Raw genomic sequence first — 21,432 nt, 5'->3', positions numbered from 1 at the left:
CATCAACCTACCATGCATGTTTTTTGGGATGTGGGGGGAAACTGGAGAGTCCGGAGAAAACCCACGCAGGCACGGGGAGAGCATGCAAACTCCTCACAGGTGGGGCTGGGATTTGAACCCCGGTCCTCAGAACTGTGAGGCAGATGCACTAACCAGTCACGCACCATGCCGCCCATGTGCATATTAAAATAAAATTAAAATTAAATGTGCTAAGCAGGTTAGGCTGTAGAAGAATACACACCCTTGCTTTGGAAGAATACACACCCTTGCTTTGGGACAATACATTTTGATTCTGATGTTATTGTGTGTGTGTGTGTGTGTGTGTGTGTGTGTGTTTGCCCCTTAACAGTCCTTGCAATTTGGAGTTGCATTGTCAAAGAAGAACTGCAAAGATATCCCAATATTATGTACATAATAAAACAGATTATATGTACAACAAACATTTCTCACACAGTAAATTAATCAAGACAAACCAACCTCAGCACAAGGTCAGCGATGTTATAGAAAATGTGATTGCTTTGAGTCCAATTCCACCTAACACTCTTTTAATCCATTCTTTTAATTTCTACATCTTCTTTCAGAAAATAACACTTTATTGTGGGTTAGAATTAGCTCAAAATAAATGTTGCACTTGGTGTGCCGGTGAATCTCCTGAGTTGTTTCCCTTTCACTACCCATTTGCCATTTTCCTTTTCCTTCCACCCCTGCACCTCCCCTGCTTTTAATCACACCGGGTTAATTAAAAGGTTGCCAAGCCTTTCTGCAGCCTGGCCCATAGCTTTACAACCCCCTTGCTGTGGTCTGCTGCCTCCTTCAGCTTCACCCCCTCTCTGCACACAAACACACACGCACACACACACTCTCACGGAAATTGGAGCTCACCTTGGCCATGGGGAGGTGGGACAGGGAGGTTGAAGGGACAAGACAGAGGAAATGAAAGTCACCGAGGAGAGTGAAAAAGGGGTGGTGGTGAAAGTGGAGGGTCCACCACGAGTGGGAGGGGCGCCCAAAGTTCAGTGTCATTAATTGGTCACCATTTGAATATTAAGTGAGGGTCTCTGTTAATTAGCGTGATAATAAAAGTGCTGCTGGCTGGAAGGGGATGGAAGGATGCACGGAGGCTGGGTGATGAGAAAGAAGGGCAAATGGCAGCCGAAGAGAAGAGGCAGAGTGAGGCTGGGTGTCGGGTGATAAGGAGGAGAGAGAGATGTCCGTGGGTAAAGGTCTGCCAGTGGTAATTTGCAGAGAGCTGCGTTAATTGTCATAACCTTTTAAATGGCAGAGTTTATCTGAGCCCTCTAAATGTCCCCACGTATCGCCACGGCAACCGCAGGCCTGCTGCACTCAGATTGGCTGCCTCTGACGAACACTTAAGCTTGATGAATTTTACACATATTCCTTTATAAGCGTATGGACACACAGTATATAAAACTATACTTACGGGACACTTTGATTAGGAACCCCTGCACAATGCGATGGCATTCCACACAAGAACTGGATTAAAACTGTCTGTTTTTTACCTCCACAGAATCCACCTATGTTTTTCCCCTTCTTTTATTTTTCCTTTTTTGATTTGTGTTTGTATTTGTGTAGCCGTACCGCAATTCAAATGCAAATGACCAAGAGTGGGAGAGTTGTTTTGGATTGGTTAGGACAATCATAATGGTTCTGAATAAAGCAAGGCCAGTAGTTAACAGCACAGCACCCTGGGAGCCACATTTAGCTACCATTTGTTAGGAAATGCTGTTACATTTGTTCCTGGATACAGACTTCACAGACAGCGAAGGAAAACATATATACACACACACATACACACACACACACACACAAACAAAATGTCAAAGTCGAGCTTGGCAATGTTTCAACATTGTTCCTCCATGTTTTGGCAAACGTCATGTAGGGTTACTCCAGGTAGAGTGGATGTCCGTTTAAATTTCAAGCCAAAGCAATTGCAGCGTGCAGGCAGACGTGGGCAATGGTGACAGGGACGAGCAATAAATGTGTAAGCTTGACAAAGGCATACTCTTATTTGGTTAGCCTCGAAAAGAATAAAAGAATGCAGTCAAGTATTAACTCATTATACAATATTATTACACTATTTTTCTAACAATAACTATAGTATCATGATGCAGCAAATTGTATATATATTCATATCTCGGTCACCGTTTTCAATTCGGTTTGGTACACGTTGACTCTTAGGGCAATCAGTTATTCTTGTTTAAAAAATGTTTACCTTTACTTTTTAACATCCACTGAAAGTATATCTTAACATTATTATTAAGTTTTTATTTTTGTATTATTATTATTATTATTTTATTAATCAGAAATATATTTTCTGGTGTAACTACACCCTTTTTTTAATTTATCGGAAAATAACATTTGCTGTTCTATCAATGCCAGCGGAATATAGTGACAGGCAGAACAAGTAAATGCTCTTCGATTGGATGGCAAAAGGTACAATAGAGCTGTGTATCCACTTGTTGCCATTGATACAACAGAATAAGTCATGGCTTCCTGCAAATATATCAGCTTTGTGTTCAATTAAACGACTTTGATATTTTTTATAATATATTTGTTTGGTGGTTTACCTTGAGGTTTTTCTAATGTAAAATAGGTGCCTTAGCTCAACAAAGGTTGTAAAACACTGGTCTAAATCTCTTTTAAAAAATCTCCTATATAAAAGCTCAAGTTATTAAATAAGTCATATGACATAGACAGACATGATTCATAATTCATATCCAGTAGTGTAGTCATAGTAACAGGAGTGATTATATTATTTATCTAATGAAAATTATACGTGAGTGAACTCAGCTCATGCATAAAGTTCACTCCATAAACTTTCGTCTCATCTTTTTGGCTTGGAACATCACAATAGGATTTAAATGAAAAATAAAAAAGATGTGCTTTAACTGCAGACTTTCCGCTTTAATTTGAGGGTATTTACATCCACATTGGGTAAACGGTGTAGGAATTATAACAGACCATGTATATCAACCACTTTTATGCTTTTTATGGGTGCTGGCTAGCTGCATGCTAGCATCGCGTATCCTCGGGTTGCTGAAGTAGGTCTGACACATAGCTCTCAATACCAAATGAGGACTCACAAACGTATATATCGTTGGAGGTTTGTTTCAGCACTATACATTTTCTAGGAAATGTGCTCAAACTTGTTTTTCCTGCCCTACAATGTTGCCCAGGAGCCAAATAAATGCGAAAAACAAATGTCTATGTGATGAACTTAAAGGTATCGGCAAATGTAGTTTTTTAATATAAGATCACAACTCATTGACAGCGCCACAAACTGGCATCGTAACTCCGTTACCCAGAGTTCAACACTGGGCTCAGGCACATCTACGGGAGCGTTTTTAAATATTCTCTACACTGCACCGTTTGGAAACTCAGAGCATTCTTGGAAAGTACATTGTCAGAGTAGCGTTGGGGTGTCAGAGAGTATTTTCAAACGCACCTTGTACGCACCAACCCTACGCGCCACCATCTTGAATCTTATTAGCGCTGCTATTAATTGTTATTATAAGGCGCCGCCTTAGGATTCTCTCACCGAAACAGTCGAACTGAACCGTTTTGACAGTTTTCAAAAACCGTTCTATCCCTAATATATTGACTCTTGTTTGAAGGGCACACGCACGCACGCACGCACACACACACGCACACAGAGCAGTGGAACAGGCCATGTTTCAAATGCATTCATTAAGATAGAAACACAGATATACACAGGTGCTCCCATGCCTATTTCCACCTTTATCGTGATGATAATAACAGTCTCCAGCCTAGCAATGAATGCCCAATCATTTGTCCAGCACTTTTTTTTTTTTTTTAACAAGCAGTCACAGTAGATGAAAGTATATGTGCTCTGTTATATATTCACAGCTTATTTGAAATAATCAGCATGTAAAATATAGTGTACTTTGTAAAATAGCAAAAAAATAAAACGATACATAAAAGAAAAATGCATCACCCAAACAACATATTTTACAACAATGTGCAGCTCCAAGTCAGTGTTTCAATTATGCTTCAGTCTGTATGTGATTAGCATGAACATGTGTTTCAAAGTCAGTCTCACACCGTCATTGTGTGTGTGTGTGTGCGTGCGTGTGTGCGCATTCATCAGATGTGCACGTGAGCATGCTTTGCAGAGTTTTGCCAAATGACCATGAGAGCTTCCCTGTCCTTGGTGTCATGGCGCAGTGTGTCAGCAGATTGACTGACTTATTACGTGTTAATGTGTGAGTTTATGTTCCCTTGCTCTGCGTGTGTGAGTTGGGGCCTCTCTCCGAAAGACACACAATTAAGCTTAATTTTTAATGAATATTAATGGAATTAGTGTCAGATTTTGTGAGATGTGCATCTCTGCCAAGGTGCTGCGGAACAACAGGGACGAGTAATTCATTTGGTAGTCATGAGGTTGGTGTGGGGGAGGAAGACACAAGCAGAGAGGAAGGAGGTGGAGGCTGTATTGATGGAGAGGAGCAGGGTGGCACAAGGGGTGGAGAAATATACAGTATGTGGATAGAAAACGGACAGATGTTGAGGGTAAGACGAGGGACAGTGAAAGATGTTGCTAAATCAAGAGGGAGAAGAATGACACGCTTTGATCAAAACCAAATTGTATTTTTTTATTTAAACACACCAAATGCATATACCGTAATTTCTCGTGTATAATGCGCACCCCCCCAAATTTTTTGGGGTCAAAAGTCTATAGTGTGCATTATACATAGGTATAGGGGAAAATGGAAAAGACATTCACATTTAATAAATGTATGCCGCCATCTAGTGGTTATGTAAAAGCAGTACACTTTAATTCCAATAGGCCACCGCCTCGTAGAGGTTATGAGAAAGATGTACACTTTCATTCTAATATGTCACCGCCACCTAGTGGTTATGAAAAAGGTGTAGCCTACACTTTCATTCCAATAGGACAAGGGTACGTACGTATGACTGCATATCTGTACAGTTATGCTCAGGTTTACATACACTGGCAGAATTTGTGATAATTGAGAATTGAAGAAAGTTATTGAAAAATGCCAACAAAATGGCCACAACTAAACAAATTTTAGTAAAAAATTGGCTTACTAGTAAATGCCTACTCCTGCTAGCAGGACAGATTCTCCCAACGACTCAAGTCTTTAATTCACCTTCATACCAAATATGTGCTCTGTTTGGAGCAAACCTAAACTGTGAGCGTTCCCTGTCAAATCTGGCCTTCTGCACAATCTCAGGTTGACTGCAGCACTATTCTTCTTATGTGCTTCAGAGGCTGTGGTCAGTCAAGCACCCAGGGAAGGTCATAGGATCGTATTGTTGCAATTTTAGATTCAGTTGTAACATAGGTCACACAAGTTGTGAGAGGTCCTGTCTGAAGCCAGACATGATTAACAAGTTTGTGTTCCCGGCAAATAATTTGTAGAAGAGTCACCAAATGCCTCACACGCATGCGCATGCACAGATCGATACAGTAGACGGATGCACACATACACACATGCACACACAACCCTGTTCTCGTAACCCTCTACCTTGTGTCAACCAATCAGCTCCCTCCAGCCACTCGTGTCTTGTCCAGGTCTTCCTCGTAGTCTCATCAGTTTGCTTGCTAGTTCCCTGGTTTCTTTCAGTCTTGGTCTAGTTATTTTTCCTGTATGTCTTGTTTCTCAGAACCAGAATCAGAATCATCTTTATTTGCCAAGTATTTCAAAAAGACACAAGGAATTTGTCTTCGGAAGTTGGAGCCGCTCTAGTACGACAACAGACAGCCATTTGACAGAAAATACTTTTGAGACATAAAAACATAAAAAAAGGTGTAGCGTTTATTGGAGGACATCAAATTCTGTGTAATTTAGAAGAAAACGATGAGTTGGAAGCGGTGCCTGCGTCACTTCCGGGTTATTGTAATTTTAAATTACAACATTATAAATCAAGATATTTGATAGATATGAGAGGCACGGCGTCATATTTTTACAAGTTTAACTTGAGGCGAAATGACGACAAACATTAATAATCAGTCTCTTATCGGAAGGTGGCTACATTTGAGGAACTTTGAGTTTTAGACTTTCTAGAGGTTTCCTTCCGAATCCAAACACACACATAGTCAATGCAAAGGGGTGAATTTTATAGAAAATTTATATGAAAAGTGGTTTCTACAGGATAAAACACAAACACAAAACAAACAAGATATCTACGAACATTGGCAAAGGAAGGGATTTGTGACGTGAGATGAGCAGAATGGGCGTGTAGTGAATGCATATAGCTGAGGACTCCTGGTCTCGTTAATATAAACCCAAATATGCGTACCTTTAGCAGACTGCAATGTTGGACTTACGTGTCTGGAACACGTTTGAAGCCGGCGAGTCAGGCCCCCTAGTGTTCGGCCAGCGTGGTCCGCACCATGAGCAGGTGGGTTCGACGGAAGGGAGGGAGGAAAAACAGGAGGCCGACGAGTTCTCAGGCAGGACGTCTCTCGGGTGATGTTTGTTCCCTCAGACTGAGTTCGGGCCCCCAAGCCGGGTGGCTCGGAGCGCTTGCAGGAAGCTGCAGCCGGGGATCGCCCGATGTGTCCTTGCCACCTCGGGTGAGGTGGGCGTCCTGCCTGGCGCGGTCGTCAGCGAGTTGTTCGGAGTGACCAAAAAGACTTGCACCAAGACTTCTCCACTTCTCCCAGCTCCGGCCCCTTTTATGGCCAAACAGGGGGGTTTTACCCCCCCACCCCCTCCTTTTCTACCCCCTTCGCGAACACAGAGGGGCTGGACTGCCTTTTGCCGTTATTTTTCCATTCTAGGATTATTTTATGGTTTAAAGCCAGTGGAACAAAATATTAATTATTGGATTTGAGATAACGAGACCATTTTCCCACCCTGCATTGTTCCACGCTCATTCTCTTTCATACCTGTAATAAATGTTTCAAATGTTATGTGGCTATTTTCATGTGACATTTGTGGCGTGGGGTGAAACATTCCATCTGGTTCAGTTAACAACAGATTTTACGTTAGACATTCAAGTTTGCCGCAATACAGTCGCTAGTGGGCTTTGTGTAAACTTCTTAAAATATTGACTCCCAGTCGAGTCACACACTGTCTTATGAACCCCTGTCTGTAGTGTCGTTCTGTCGCCCGTGGGTGTCGCTGTTGCCTGTTCCAACTCCCAAGTAGCAGCTCTCAGCAGGGCGGAGGCGTCCAATCCTTCGACTGGCGGGGAGTAAATTAACTTAGCGTTTGGGGGCGAACCCAGCATCCGTGGGTCTCCCCTTTGAAGGCCCGGCTTAGCGTCGGCATGGCAAAGCAAATGTCTGTCTTGTTGAAGATAGTATATTGTGTTAATCCGTTTAGAGTCTGGAGTTACAGTCTACCTCGGTGGGTAGCGGCGGTAGCGCGAGGCTGGGGTGCCGGGTGGCATCTTTTGCGTGGCACAGGTAATGCCGATACAATTTATTTATTTATTTTTTGGACAATTGTGCAAATGATGCAGAGTCCTCTAACCATTTAGAGCAGATTGAAATGACTAATAGAGCAATAATATGGTACAGTGACAATTGTGCAAATGGTGCAGAGTTGTCAAGAAAGTTAAGCAGTTTAAAGGTACTAGTAGTGCGATAATCTGGAACAGTGTCAATTGTACAAATGGTGCTGGTATTTCTCAAGCACAATTGACCAGTATTGGTCAACAACAGATATGGAAATAGTGCAGAGTGGCGAGACTACGACAGTGAGTTCATGAATAATGTATAATTGGCCCAACAGAGACGTGACAACAATCTCAAGACAAAATTGGAATGGAATTGTAAGTCAACTGTTTAAGAAGTTAATGGCAAGAGGGGAGAAGCTGTTGAAATGTCTGCTAGTTTTAGTTTGCATTGTTCAATAGCGCCTACCTGAGGAAAGGAGCTGGAAGAGGTGTTGACTAGGATGTGGAGGGTCCAATAGGATTTTGCATGCTCTTGTTTTAGTTCTGGCAGCGTGCAAGTTCTCAAGGGTGGGTAGGGGGGTACCGCCAATTTTTTCAGCAGTCCTAATTCCCCGTGCAGTCGGAGTTTCTTTTTTTTGTGGCAGCACCAAACCAGACTGTGATGGAAGAACACGGGACTGATTCGATGACTGCTGTGTAGAACTGCCTCAACAGCTCCTGTGGCAGGCCATGCTTTCTCAGAAGCCGCAGAAAGTACATCTTCTGCTGGGACTTTTTGAGGATGGAGTTGCTGTTGATCTCCCACTTCAGGTCCTGAGAGACTGTAATTCCCAGGAACTTGAAGGTCTCACCGGTTGACACAGGGCAGTTGCACAGCGTGGGGGGCAGCTGTGGCGAAGGATGCCTCCTGAAGTCAAGTCCACGATCATCTCTACATTCTTGAGCGTGTGCAGCTCCAGGTTGTGTCGGCCGCACCACAGCTCCAGCCGCTCCACTTCCTGTTGATATGCAGACTTGTCACCGTGTTTAATGAGGCCGATGACTGTGGTGTCGCCTGCAAACTTCAGAAGTTTGACAGCCGGGTGCGTAGACGTGTAGTTGTTTGTGTAGAGAGAAGAACAGCAGAGAGAGAACACATCCTTGGGGCGCCCCAGTGCTGGTGGTGCGTGTGGATGAGGTGGTGTCCCCCAGCCTCACCTGCTATGTCCTGCCCGTCAGGAAGTTGTAAATCCACTGGCAGAGGCCAGGCGAGACGCTGAGCTGGAGAAGTTTGGAGGAGAGAAATTCGGGGATGATGGTGTTGAACGCAGAGCTGAAGTCAACGAACAGGATCCTCACGTAGGTCCCAGGGCCGTCGTGGTGTTCTAGGATGAAGTGCCGTCCCATGTTAACTGCGTCATCCACAGACCAAGCAAACTGCAGGGGTTCCAGGAGGGGGCACGTAACCGAGGTGACCACACGGTTCGGCGCCATCTTGAAAGGTTATGATTTTTTGAGACTTTTGTTAATTTGGTATTTTGATTTTTATGTGGGCCTTGTTTGCCGCGTTTACTCTGTCTGCCCTTTTTGGGAAATAAACCGTTTTTTGAGATTCATCCTACCTTGCCTGCCTGCTTCGCTGCTTTGGCGTCCAACCTGTTGGAAGCTGTAACAAAATTTGAAAACAGCAGGGTTTTTGCTGCAGCATAGTAGTCTACACAACGTTAAAAAAAATACCATGCATAGCAAATCTACAAATACACAATAAAGTACAACAGAATATAAATGGTTTCCCAGGGTGTTGATTGATTGATTGATTGGATGGATGGATGAATGGATGACTCGATAGATTGATTGATTGATTGACCTTATCCAGTCCTACCCCTGAATCTCAGTTTATTAATAATTAATAATTGATTCTAATATTGTTTTATTCACTCTATTCTATAAATGTATGCAAATAATATCAGTTTGTAAAGAAAAGAGATTGAGGCAGATCTTAAGATCATGACTGTAAATTTGCCCTGGCTGTTTCCTGTTTTGTAGAATGGTGGCTCTGTCATGCTCAGGTATTTTATGTTTTTATTTGTTTATTTCATCGCTTCTTGAATTCTGTTGCTCAAAGCAGGCAGTCATGCAGATTGAAAGGAAGGCAACAGTTCACCTTGCCCCTTCCTTGAATGTAGAGTTCAAAATTGTGCAGTGCAACCAGTCAAAAAGGCCAAGTGCAATTCTTAAATGATGTGAGAGATGAAAAATGTCCAATAGAGAAAAAAAGAAACTGATCCCTTTTAAAAGATGACGTGTCTTTTGACTATCTGACCGTTTCAGAGGACGCCTTTGACCCCACCCTTTAGGAAATTAACATTTTAATTCTGGGATTAACAAAGGCGAACGTCACACTAGCGTACAAGCTACATTTGAAAGCGGGAGCATGAAGGCGTCGTACTCCAAACGAGCGTCAACATTTCTGAGCGTCTCATTCGCTGTCTTCCTGTGACTGAGATTAACGCAGTGCTGCAATATTGATTTTTGTCTGCATAAAGCCTCTTCGGCTCTATATATTACACCACATTCAGCAGTCATCTATTCAATCAAATCTAATATTACACTGGCTCTCCACACAGCTGTCTAATAGCATTTAACTCACAGTTTGATTCCTCTGCCTTCCCTCATGTACTTCAAACGCTTGCTTTCAATATCCTTCATTCGTTTCCACTATGCCAAGATGAAGTCTTTTGAAAAGCACGGAAGATGAATGAGTGTGCGCCTCTGTGCATGCTTGCGCAAATGTGTGTGTGGAGACAGGATTAGCCGTGGCCTGAGGCTTAAGGTATGGAGCGGAGTGTATTTTAGAAGCTTCTAAATTAGCTGGGAAATGGGATTTTGAGACAATGGAGTGGGGGCACCTCAAATGAAAGAATGCACTCACAGCCCTCCTTCATTTGCCTCTGATGTTCTACGAGACTTTTCTTCTTTTAATCAGCGCTCCTCTCTTCATCTTGTTCTGCTCCTCCTCTCTACGTTTTGCCCTCTCGTCCTCCACCTGCCCTCCGTCTCTCGCTCCCTCTCTTTACAGTTGACAGCAATGATGTAAGAACACGAGAGTAAACAGTAGTACGAGGCTAACCCCACTTTGACCCACTTAAAACAGAAATTCCCTCGAGGATCCACACAAGTGTGCGCATAACCACACACACACACACACACACACACACACTACAGACTCATATGCCCGAGTAAATATTGGACTTGTTTCAGCTGACAGTTGGTGTGTTCTACACTCTGTTGTCTGTGCGTGGCTTTTTTCATCTATGAAGGGTATTTTTTTTAAATAGTACAGTTACGAGAATAGGACCAGACCACAACCGGTCACTTTTAGCTATGTGCCAAAGGGTTTTGGTTTCAGACCGAACACAGTTGTTGTTGCTTGTTGGATCCATAATATGGTATGGTTTTCACAAGTAATTGAACAGTATTTTTTGCTTTGAGTCATTCATAGTTAATAAAGGCAAACATTACGGTCTGCCTTATTTTCCATGAGGCTCTTTTTTTTTTTCTTTTTTCTTGTTTTGGCCCATCTGCCAATCAAATAAGTCAACTATTAGAAGTGAGGCACCAGCAACATGGTCCAATTTCTATGTTGGCATGCCTCCATTTTCCATTAGCAAAGAAATTATTTGTTCAAAAATAAGTACAAGTATCCATTTGGAAAGCATGCTTTAAAAAAAAAAAAAAAAAAAACAAGAACATGCATTTCACCAACAGAGTCAAGGCAATTACTGCGGGTAAATATAAAGAAAATTAAATATATTGCAAGAAAATGAAGGCAAGACGAAGAAGGAAATGCAAGAAAAATGACATGCACAAGCCACCCACAAAAGGCAATACCATCAGCAATGGACAGAATCAAAATATATAGCTATTATGAAAGTCAAAACTTAAATATGTAATTATTCAGAAAATGCCGCTGTCACGGGTTCAGGGGAACAGCAGTATGGCTGCAAGTTTCAAGTGATAAAAATGCCACCTTGTTAGTGCTTCTGGGGTTTAATTGGCCGATAATTGAAATGTGGATTTCCAGGAACTACTCTGGGGCTTTTAAGGTCATTACATTACCTTCTCTTAATAATGGATGAGTGAATACATTAACTTTTGTCTCTATGTGCGTGCAGATGTTCTGGGAGCTCGCAAACTGTGTATGCGCTTGGAACTTTGGTTGGAATATTAAGTTTATATCAGATTTCACGTGCAATCTCCTCTAAATTCTGCACAAGAGTAATCCAGTTCTGCTGCACAAATGACTACACTATTAATTTGTTAATAATAGATTCACTCCAAGTCTCTGGCTCCGAAAGGTAATCTCCTGCTGCAACACGATATCCACTCGCTGGCAGGAGTATTGCCCAAATACTGCAGTCTAATCACACAACAGATAAGGTTGAAGAGGGGAAAACGGATTTTGAAAGTAGAAAACTGAGGATGTGTGGTGCATTAATGTGCTGCTGTGCATGTATGTTTGACGTGCATCACCTGGGAAAGCTTGTGTGTGTGCGCATGTGTGTGTGGATGTGCGTATGTGATCCTTTGCCTATCAGTTATCACTAATCCTTCCACTCAGAGCTCTATAACAAGTCGCCATTGTGCTGCTGACGCTTAACATGATGGAGGAACGACCTCAGTAATGAATAAAGGAAAGGAAAAGAGGGAAGGAGACGCTGATATGAAGCGAGAGACAAAGATAGGGAAGGGGGGCAACACCTCCAACAATGGAGAGAAAATTGCATTACACTAGATAGGTTTGTGATTACAGAGGGAAAGAAAATGACTTGGATTTAACAAAAGGACTGAACGCATGAGTGTGTGTGTGTGTGTGTGTGTGTGTGTGTTTCAAACGGATAAAAGCATGAACGAATTTGGGAGTGTGGTGTGCTGATGGGCTGATGATGTTATGTCCCTACATGCACTCTACCTGTGTTTTATATTGTGCATTTTCTGCACCATCAATTTGAAATAATGTCCTGTTTTTGAATGAAGGTTTGAAATTTAAAAATGTATTTTTATACAGTTCACAAATTAATTTAAAAATAATTGACAGAATAATTGATTTAAAATAATTTTGTTGCAGCTCTATTGTACATTTCAGTTCAGCAAACCTGAAACTCTCAATTATTATCATCAATTATGTTACCCTATAAATGTTCTGTTTTGAGAATTTCTTGGATGACAAAAATACATATTTTACAAATTAAATTCATTTTCTTTTAAAGATTGCTGTAAGTCGTTAGATAGGGACATTCAAACAAGCCAAAGAGCAAACATTTAGTCTCTTTGCTAATTCTAAATGGAAGTATTATTCGTATAATATTTATGTGCTGGAATACTGGAGTACTGTTAATTAGTATTTATTCATGATTTTGAAAATCTCCCTCTTTCTTTTAAGGAGGCACAGCAAGAGAATTACAACACCAGAGGTCCAGGCGCAGGGAATTCTGGGAAGAGCAACAATGAGGATGGCGTCTCCTCCCAGCACCGCCCTTCCAGTCTGCCGGTGAGTGAGTAACAGTGTGCTGGGCCAACAAGAGAAATGGCTAAAATGCAGCATGATACATCAAGGAAGTGCTCTCTTCCACATCTTGAAAATAATTTTGGAGTCTTTGCTTGTGTTTGCGGTCATGCCGTGGAAGGGAACGTGGCTTTAAGGCCCATTTCCAGCGTTTTCCTACGTGATGTCTGATGTTCACTTCTGAGTTCTTGTTCAATCAAATGCGTCTGTTTACCTCATGGCTCACTTCTTTGTCTCATGTTTGTGTTTTGCCTGGGTCCATAGCGAGGGTGGAAGAGGCCTCAGTGGTCACAGCATCATGCGCTCTCTCACAGTAACACCTACAGGCACAGAGAAGCATATGCGTGGTCACAAGCGCTTGTGCTGAAGCGCGCAGTCACACATGCAAACCCACGCGCACTGCCTCTTGGCATTAGGGCTCGCTCAAACTTGTTAAGCGGGCTGCCAGCAGGAGTAATTGAGGAAAAAAATGGTGAGACAAGGATGTTCTATTAGTTGCGGGCTGCTTTGCTTTTTGGCCTAAACTAATCAGTTATGCTCTCACACGGCTCTTCTGCTTTCCTAAGAATTTAATAAAACAACGTTTACCAATTCTTTGGCTGAAGCTTCTTGCGGTGTCTACCAGAGTTTGCTGGAGGGAATGTGAAATGTGCGAGGTGAAGGGTATAAACATTAATAAATGAACTCAGGATGTTTGACATGAAGCTGATGTTCGTTTTGCACACGCACACACAACACACACAGAAAGCAATAAACGTGGACGACTTAAAGACGCAGGAAGGTGGCTGAAGATGTTTGTTCTGTCATTGTATTTGGAAGCTACATTCCATTAGGAACATGCACATTAAACAACCCACCTCTGCCCCCACTCTGCTTTTCTTTCTAAAGTGACATCATTAAAGCACCCCGACACTTCCCTGCTGCACTGACAAATTGCCTTGATGTATCAGTGTGTGAATTGTGTGCGAATTCAGAGAACCCCCACACAGCCCCTCAGAATATATCGCTATAATCGCAGTTCATCGTTCACCCACCCACAATATTGTAGATTTAAAAAAAAATATGTTTTTCCAGTGTAAAATGTTGGTGTGGAGCCTCAAAATCTGATACAAGGTCGCGATGGTAGATGTGAGGTGTCATATGCTTGGTGTGCAGTAAGAGTCGCCGACTGTATTTTTTTGTTGTTGCAGTTTTCCAGATCTGTCGCTTTCGGCCACGTCGCTTGGTGTGCAGCGTGCCTAAAGAATAAAGTGTGTTTTAATAAGTTAAAGTGTATTTTAATAAGTTGAAGTCTGTTATGATAAGTTTAAATTGGCTTAAAGAGTGTTCCCCAGTATCAGACAGGACGTGTATCCATGATGGATCGGTTAGTCACATAAACTGTACACAGCACTTACATGGTACAATTTGGAATGGTAAACTGTCCTCTGTCTTGCATTTCTATCATGTATGAAGGTGATGCTGCTAAAGCTACAGTATAGTATGACTTAACTCATAAAAGCACACCAGTGTAACCCTTGGATGAATTCAACCGAGGACATAGCACAGTGAACAAAGAACAAAAACTGAAGACATCCAGCACTTGGTGTTCTTTCATTTTGTCCGCTTGGGCTTTTATAGCCTCGTTTCCACCGAGTAGTTGGGTTCGGTTTAGTTTCGTATGGTACACATTTGTCAGTGTTTTCATTGTAAAAGGTCCCAAAATATTCTGTTCCACTTTCCGGCACCCTGTTTGCAGCAGTACGGTGTGGTTTTGTGTGTTTGTGTGTGCAATGCGTATGTGCATGTGTGCGTGTGTACGATCCTTGTTACATTTAAATTTAATAGCACAACTTGAAGAAAACCAAAAATGCCATTGAATTGGATCACAATGGAGAGAAGTCACGCTTCAGCTGTGTCCCCTATTATGAGCACACATATTGGCACACAGCATACACAAAGTTGCATTTCTCTTTGTTTAGTCAGTTGATGAGTTCCACACTGTAGTGCTGCTATGATACCATGCTATTCAAGTAGCTGATGTGGTGTTATCCTGTCTAGAAGGCTCACGACGGAAATCGCGTATGGTATCGTAACGAACTGAACTGTATTGCTTCGTGGAAAGCTGAATGACTGCATGATGAAGATAAGCTTTGTTGCAGTCGTTCCATTGGTGTTGCATTGTTCCACCCCTTATAAACTGTACCAGTGGGCCTGCCAAAAATGGTACAATACGGGTCAGTTATTTTGGTACCCTTCACAACTTGATGATGGAAACAATTCCATACTGAACCAAACTTTAATGCTTGGTGAAAACATTTAGAAAACGAGAGCAAATTTGTTTGGCATTGGCTGTGTTCTCCAGCGAGCTGTCATGGTGGAGTTGTAACCGTTTTTTTCTCTCCGCATCGCTCTTTCTCTCCCTCTCTCGCTCACGTTTGATGTCAGATCTAAAGCTGCTGTCATCTCTTCTTCCTCTTTCTCTCTGGCAGGTGGGAGGGAGAGCAGGTCGCCAAAGTGTCATGTTGTTGTTTTGGGACGCGTCTGCTGTTTGATGTGGTGGGATTTGTGAAGAGAAACGAAAGGGAACTTTTGTGACTTCTCATGAATGCAAGTCACAGTGTCCCATGGGGTCTTGAAAATGTGTTGCTACAGATACCTCCAATTCCATCTCATTTTACAGTATCCGTGCTGTTAAAAAGGTTGGCATATAATCCACTTAATTAATTCTGCAATTAGTGCAGAGAATCCGTGTGTCATTCGTTCTTTCCTTTTTCAATTGGCAATTAAGAAATAAAAAGTGACTCTTCACTTTGTTATCTGTTTTTAAATCTAACACAAAAAAGGAAAAAGAAACTAAAAAAATGCCTGGTTTTTAATTTTTTTATTTTTGGCTCTGATCAAAAATACAAATTGAAACTAGGTTTGACTTTAATATTTAATTGTTCATATTTATGTGTCGCTGAAGTTTGTCAACTACCATTAGTAAAGATAGATTAGCTTGTTATCCATCAAATGATCCATCAGCCATATTATAATATGGACAACGCATTTTAATCATAGTTATGGTTTACCTACGAGGGCCATTATAACTGTGAAAATCTATAAACGTATAATCAGCTCACCATATTATTAGGTAGATACAATTGTCCGTGCATTTCATTCTTGTTATATTTATTGTTTAACAACAAATTGAATTTGAAATTGGAGTTAATGGAAAGTGGTGCTAACCAAATATAAAAACTATTGTTCAATTGATGTGAAGACGTTTGGTGGGGGAAAAAAGCTTGTACACATTTTCTACCCAAATGAAAAGAACAAATCCATTTTGCAAGAAACACATGTAGTCTCACTTATTTACTTTAGTGGGCCACAAAAACGATATGGTGGGCCATAGTTGGCCTACGGGCCTTGAGTTTGACATATACAAAATGGTATGACGACAATCGCTTTCACTGTTTGTCTGTCCGAGCGCATTGTTTTCAACTCATTCATGTTCACACGGTACACCACATCCGAACTATCAATCGATTAATCGATCAAACCAACTTCTCTTCCTCTCCTGCCACTCGTCCACATGGACGGGGACACACGTGTACAGACGTAAACAGGTTAAAAATAATGACGTACAATATTGACTAATATTTCTTTTTTCGATTGCCAATTTAAAATGGAAAGAACAAATGATACACTGATTGTATAGTTCATCTACACACCCAGAAACACTTGGCAAATTCATTGGATTTAATGACAAATTCATTTCTACCTTATATAATTAATAATGCTCAGATATGACTGACTTAACTGAACTATTTACACTGCATCATACTGAGAGACGTTTCTAAAAAATTGTGTCCATCCAACCCAGCTAAATCATGTCACCAAAACGGTTGTCAATATGATGAAGTGCAGTTCTACGGCATTACAAAGTGAAACCATGATAATATACTGTACATGTGGTTAAACTGATATACTAGTGTAAAAGCAGGACATGGCAGCATAGAAAAGCCATTGACTAGTATGTGTGCTTAGCAAAGTCAAAAATGGTGTCATCCAGAGGCTTATCTAAAGTAACAAAGACACGCTTGACTGCCAACATCTTATTATGGAGTCACATATCTTTTTGTACCGTACATATGTGGTGGTTTTGTGAAATCTGTTTTTGAATAGTTGTATCTGTTCATCTTCACCATCCTGCGGGCAGGCACACATTTGGTTGGAAAAAAAAAAAAAAGTAAATAAATTTTCTTTGGAACCTAAGAGATCGGCCAGTCCTTCCACCGCAGGCCATAATTTCGAAATAGGTTTTCCACAAAAAAAGAATGGAAACTTTTCATTACAATTGCCCTTCTGTGGTGGCATCACAAAACAACACACAAAATGCCAAACGCACAAAGTTAATAGCGGACGTCTCCCAAAATGTACTGATGCCTCATCCATGGCATTGGTTCAAGTTTTTCTGTGACAACAACTCAGCCTTTGACCTTTGTTTAACTGTACAACTAGATTGCGTGACAATTTGGTTTTATTTCACGGTGCCTGCGCAATTTTGGGCCAGTAACAGACTGGCTATACTGACCTACTCTGCTATTTTCTGCCATGTGTGCTCAGTGATTTTACTGTTACTGGAAATTGAGCAAGAGCGAGATATCTGCGTCTTGCCTTAGGTTGCATGGTAGTAACAGTTCTTGCAGTGCAAAAACAGTTAGGTAAAGAATCCAACAGCCAACACACACACACTCACAGACAAACACGCACACATTTCCAGTCATTACATGTTCCCAGCTCTCCAGCTCTCCCCTGACAGCCTGCCAAGCTGCCGTGCCGCCTCCTATGCTCCGAGACATGGGAGTGGATGGCCAGCCATGTGGAAACAGAGTGAGAAGGGGGTGAGGGAGGATGGGGGGGGGGGGCAAGAAGAGGACAAGGGGGCAAATAAAAGGAGAGAGAGAGTGCGTGAAGCGTTGAAGTGAAACGTGGTTATCTTTGTGTCACTTGTATGGGGTGAGAGGGATGCCTAACGCAGGCCAGCGGGTTCTGGCAGCAGCATGTTATTCGCTCACTTTCTGAGTTAGATATTGCTGTATGTCTTTTTCTGCTCATTTGCCCCTCTGCTTTTCTTTTTTCTTTTTTTTTTTTTTTTTTTATTTATTTATTTTTTTTTGCCCTGGGAGAAAAGGGAAAGTTGTCAAATACAAACTCTCCCTCCCACTAGTGTCCAGCTTGCCCTCCTCTGAGTGTTAGGTCATGAATGATTGACAAGACGCAGCTGGAGAGACCTGCTAACCTACTCTCTCTCTCTCCACCTTCTCACTCCCTCCCTCACACACCTCAATCACAAACGGACACACGAACACATCTTGGCACAGAAATATGCATGCACAAGGGCACTGATGCACGTTCTGCCAGTTTCACACACACACACACACAAGTGCAACAAATGTGCGCGTGCTCTATCAGTGTATGTCAGTCTGCCTCTACAGTATGTGCCCTGACTGACCCAGACACACTGCTGCGTTTTATTTTAGAGTCGCCAGGCAGGCAGACAGGCCAGCAGGCAGCGCACAGTCATGTCATCCAGCAGGGTTACATTCAGCCTTCACATTAGCTCACAGTGGAGAAGGTATAGTGGACTGACACAATGACAAAGTCTCCCACTGCATTTCCCATGTAGCAATATCTGCTGTATGAGATGTTTCTTTTATCCATTTTTATGGAGGTGGGGCATGTGAGAGAGAGCAAGACGCAGAGACCAAATGTGCCCTGGATGCTACTGCCTATTCTTAGAAGGTGCAGCAGCTCCGAAGGCCGCAGACGCTCCCGGCCACCGCCGCCACGAACAACGTCGCATGTCCGAGAATAGGAGCGCTAATCTGAAGCCAGTTTCACATTGTGAGGATTGCTCCCCGGCCACACCACAGAACCAGAACGGTCGACAACTTGCAAATCCCTTAAATGGTAGAAGCTCAGAGACATTTTTTAAAGTCTTTATTTTGTATTATTATTAATATGGCTCATATTTTAATGCGATTTTATTATATGGATAGAGAGCCCAGCCTTCCGTAACTTTGCTTTACAGCAAAAGATCTCACCCTGCGACCCACATTTTCTCATGGTCATCAAGTCATGACTTATTTTTTGTTTTTTTTGTATCTCTTAAAAAAATGCACATAAGTCATCTTTTTGACAAAAATATATTTGCCTGTGTGAAGTGCATTAGAGAGCACCATATAAAGAAACTGAGGAGTAAAGTGAAATTAAATTGTGTACATTTATTACTGCATACTATATGCAGTATAAAATATGAAAACAAAAAAAGGAAAACACACTTCACTGCTATGTGGAATGTACATGAAATCTTTTCAAAGTTATATATTCATTCATTCTTTTAGACTAGACAACCAAAATGGCTCTGCCAGTTGAGAGTCACCGCTCTACACCTCACATTTGGTCAAAAATGTATCCACCGAACTAACCACCCACCGACATGCCCATTCACGCATTCCTTGGATATACATGTGCCAAAATCACTGAGGTAGCTAAGGTCAAAGGTCATATCTCTATCCCTTATATTGCAAGGAACAATATATAGTAACTTAAACTTCAGTCTGAATCGGGGCTCCATGCCTCACTACATGTACACTACAACAATCAATCAATAAACAATCAATCAATAAAGGAAGCTAATGCAAGAAATAAGCACGTTATACTTAAATATAATTAAAGCAAAGTACACTACATTGGTTTATTATTATTTTAAGTGACGGTAATAACGGCAACAGTAGCGTAAAAAAAGTATTGCAATATTTGTAATTTTTTTGGGTTAAACGTTTTATTTAATGAGAGGACTACAAATTGATGCGTGGATTTGAAATGTATCTGCAGTATCCATTGCAGTTTTCTGAATGAGTGATTGCTCCAAAGACACGACACACTTGTCTGTTTTCGAGTTTCATATTTTGATTCTACTGATTCCACTGTACTCACTTCTTAAACTTACCCCTGCACACACACAGTCTGCTTTTTTATCACCACAGACCCAGATATCATGACACTGCCGGTCAGAAGAGCTAGCTTCATATAAAATGCAGACAGTCTAGTTTCACGCTTGTTTTCATCTGCTCCTCATGAATCATTTACCGCACGCACAGTTTCATGTGAACTGATTTTCTATTTTTTTCCCCTTCAAGAGTGGTGAACACGTGTTTTTGCATGGGGCTACCATGTGTCCCCCCACGGCTTGGAATTATAGCTGCGCAAGAAGCGGAAATGATCTGAGGTGAAACTCTTTGCCCCGCACCATCAGCATCCCTTTTTAAGAGTTCACACGTCTGGAGTCCAATTAGAGTCACCAGCACCAGCAGTTCTGTCCCACAGTTGTGTCTTTTAGGGAGAACATGATACAAGTCAAGTTTGAAATGAGGAAAAGTTGAAAAGAAACCAGCCATTAGTTGGGGTTTTAAACTTCTGTGTTGACTCTGAATTCCTCCCTGCGTGAACCCACCGCTGACACTGCGCTCCTGTGGAGGAGAGACACACTAAAAGAAAATATCCCAGTGGAGATGTGTAACATATTTTCTTTTCTGAAGGCTTTTAGTCGTATATTGATGGCTTGACACGGTTCTACCTACTGGGAGCTCTGTTGGCCACTGTAGGTTGTTAAAGCTGGTAACACAAGGATGAGCAGCAGTGGCAGGGGGTTGAGGTCATGTTTTTTACCCAACTGCCCTTAACAGGCTGGCTGGTGAGAAGGGTAGAGAAATGTCTGTGTGCGTATACTTTTGCATGCGTGCGTCGCCAGTGTGTGACAGGCTTTATGGTTTGAGACTGAGGGGAAATGGAGAGGGATGAACTTGGTTAAGAAAACACTCGTTTGGTTCTACTGGCGCCTCTCCACCCGCTACGGGGGAGGAAGGAGGAAGAACAGGGCAAATAAGGGAGTGCAGACGGACTGTTGAAGGAAATAAATGTCCCCACCGAATGGTTCCTTTTTTTTTTTTTTTTTTTTTTTTTTTAATCCTTTGTCTATGAGTTTTCTTCATTGACTTGGTGTCTCCTGACAGGGCTTGTTTCGACTCTGTACCTTGAACAGATTTGGAATAACCGAACAAAATTGAACACAATAAGGACATAGAGATAGAGGTTACTCATGGATGTGCAGATCCATCAACACAGACACACACACATCTTATTTGTACAGTATTTCAATGACTAATAGAAGATGGCATTAACAACCTATATGATAAATAGTAGATTAAAAATGGAAAGTGAATGGCCCAATGTGCCAATGTTTGCTTCTGTACATATGGCATTCCTATGGATCTGGTTGTCCGTGTTATGCTTTTTTGTGTGACCCATACACAACACGTAGGGCATTCTACAGTGTGTACAAAATGAGGAGTGAATGGATGAACGCACTCAATTACAATGATCGATGCGTTTTTTTTGTCACATTTTGAAATTGTTCAACATCAGCTTAGCTCATTTTTTTCAAA

General features: G+C 41.8%; 1 protein-coding gene across 6 annotated transcripts in view; it reads left to right on the top strand.

The window, feature by feature from the left end:
- Window positions 1–21,432, top strand: part of arid1b (AT-rich interactive domain 1B) — a 249,881-nt gene that overhangs the window by 101,575 nt on the left and 126,874 nt on the right. For all 6 annotated transcript variants that reach the window (XM_061794174.1, XM_061794173.1, XM_061794171.1 and 3 more), the window contains one exon: window positions 12,836–12,943. In XM_061794174.1, coding sequence (XP_061650158.1) covers window positions 12,836–12,943 — 108 coding nt within the window. The remainder of the gene's footprint in view (window positions 1–12,835; window positions 12,944–21,432) is intronic.

The sequence above is a fragment of the Phyllopteryx taeniolatus genome, chromosome 13 (assembly GCF_024500385.1).
Source record: "Phyllopteryx taeniolatus isolate TA_2022b chromosome 13, UOR_Ptae_1.2, whole genome shotgun sequence".
Lineage (NCBI taxonomy): Eukaryota > Metazoa > Chordata > Actinopteri > Syngnathiformes > Syngnathidae > Phyllopteryx > Phyllopteryx taeniolatus.
Note: the sequence above shows the minus strand (reverse complement) of the source record. Positions and strands in the feature narration are given on the sequence as shown.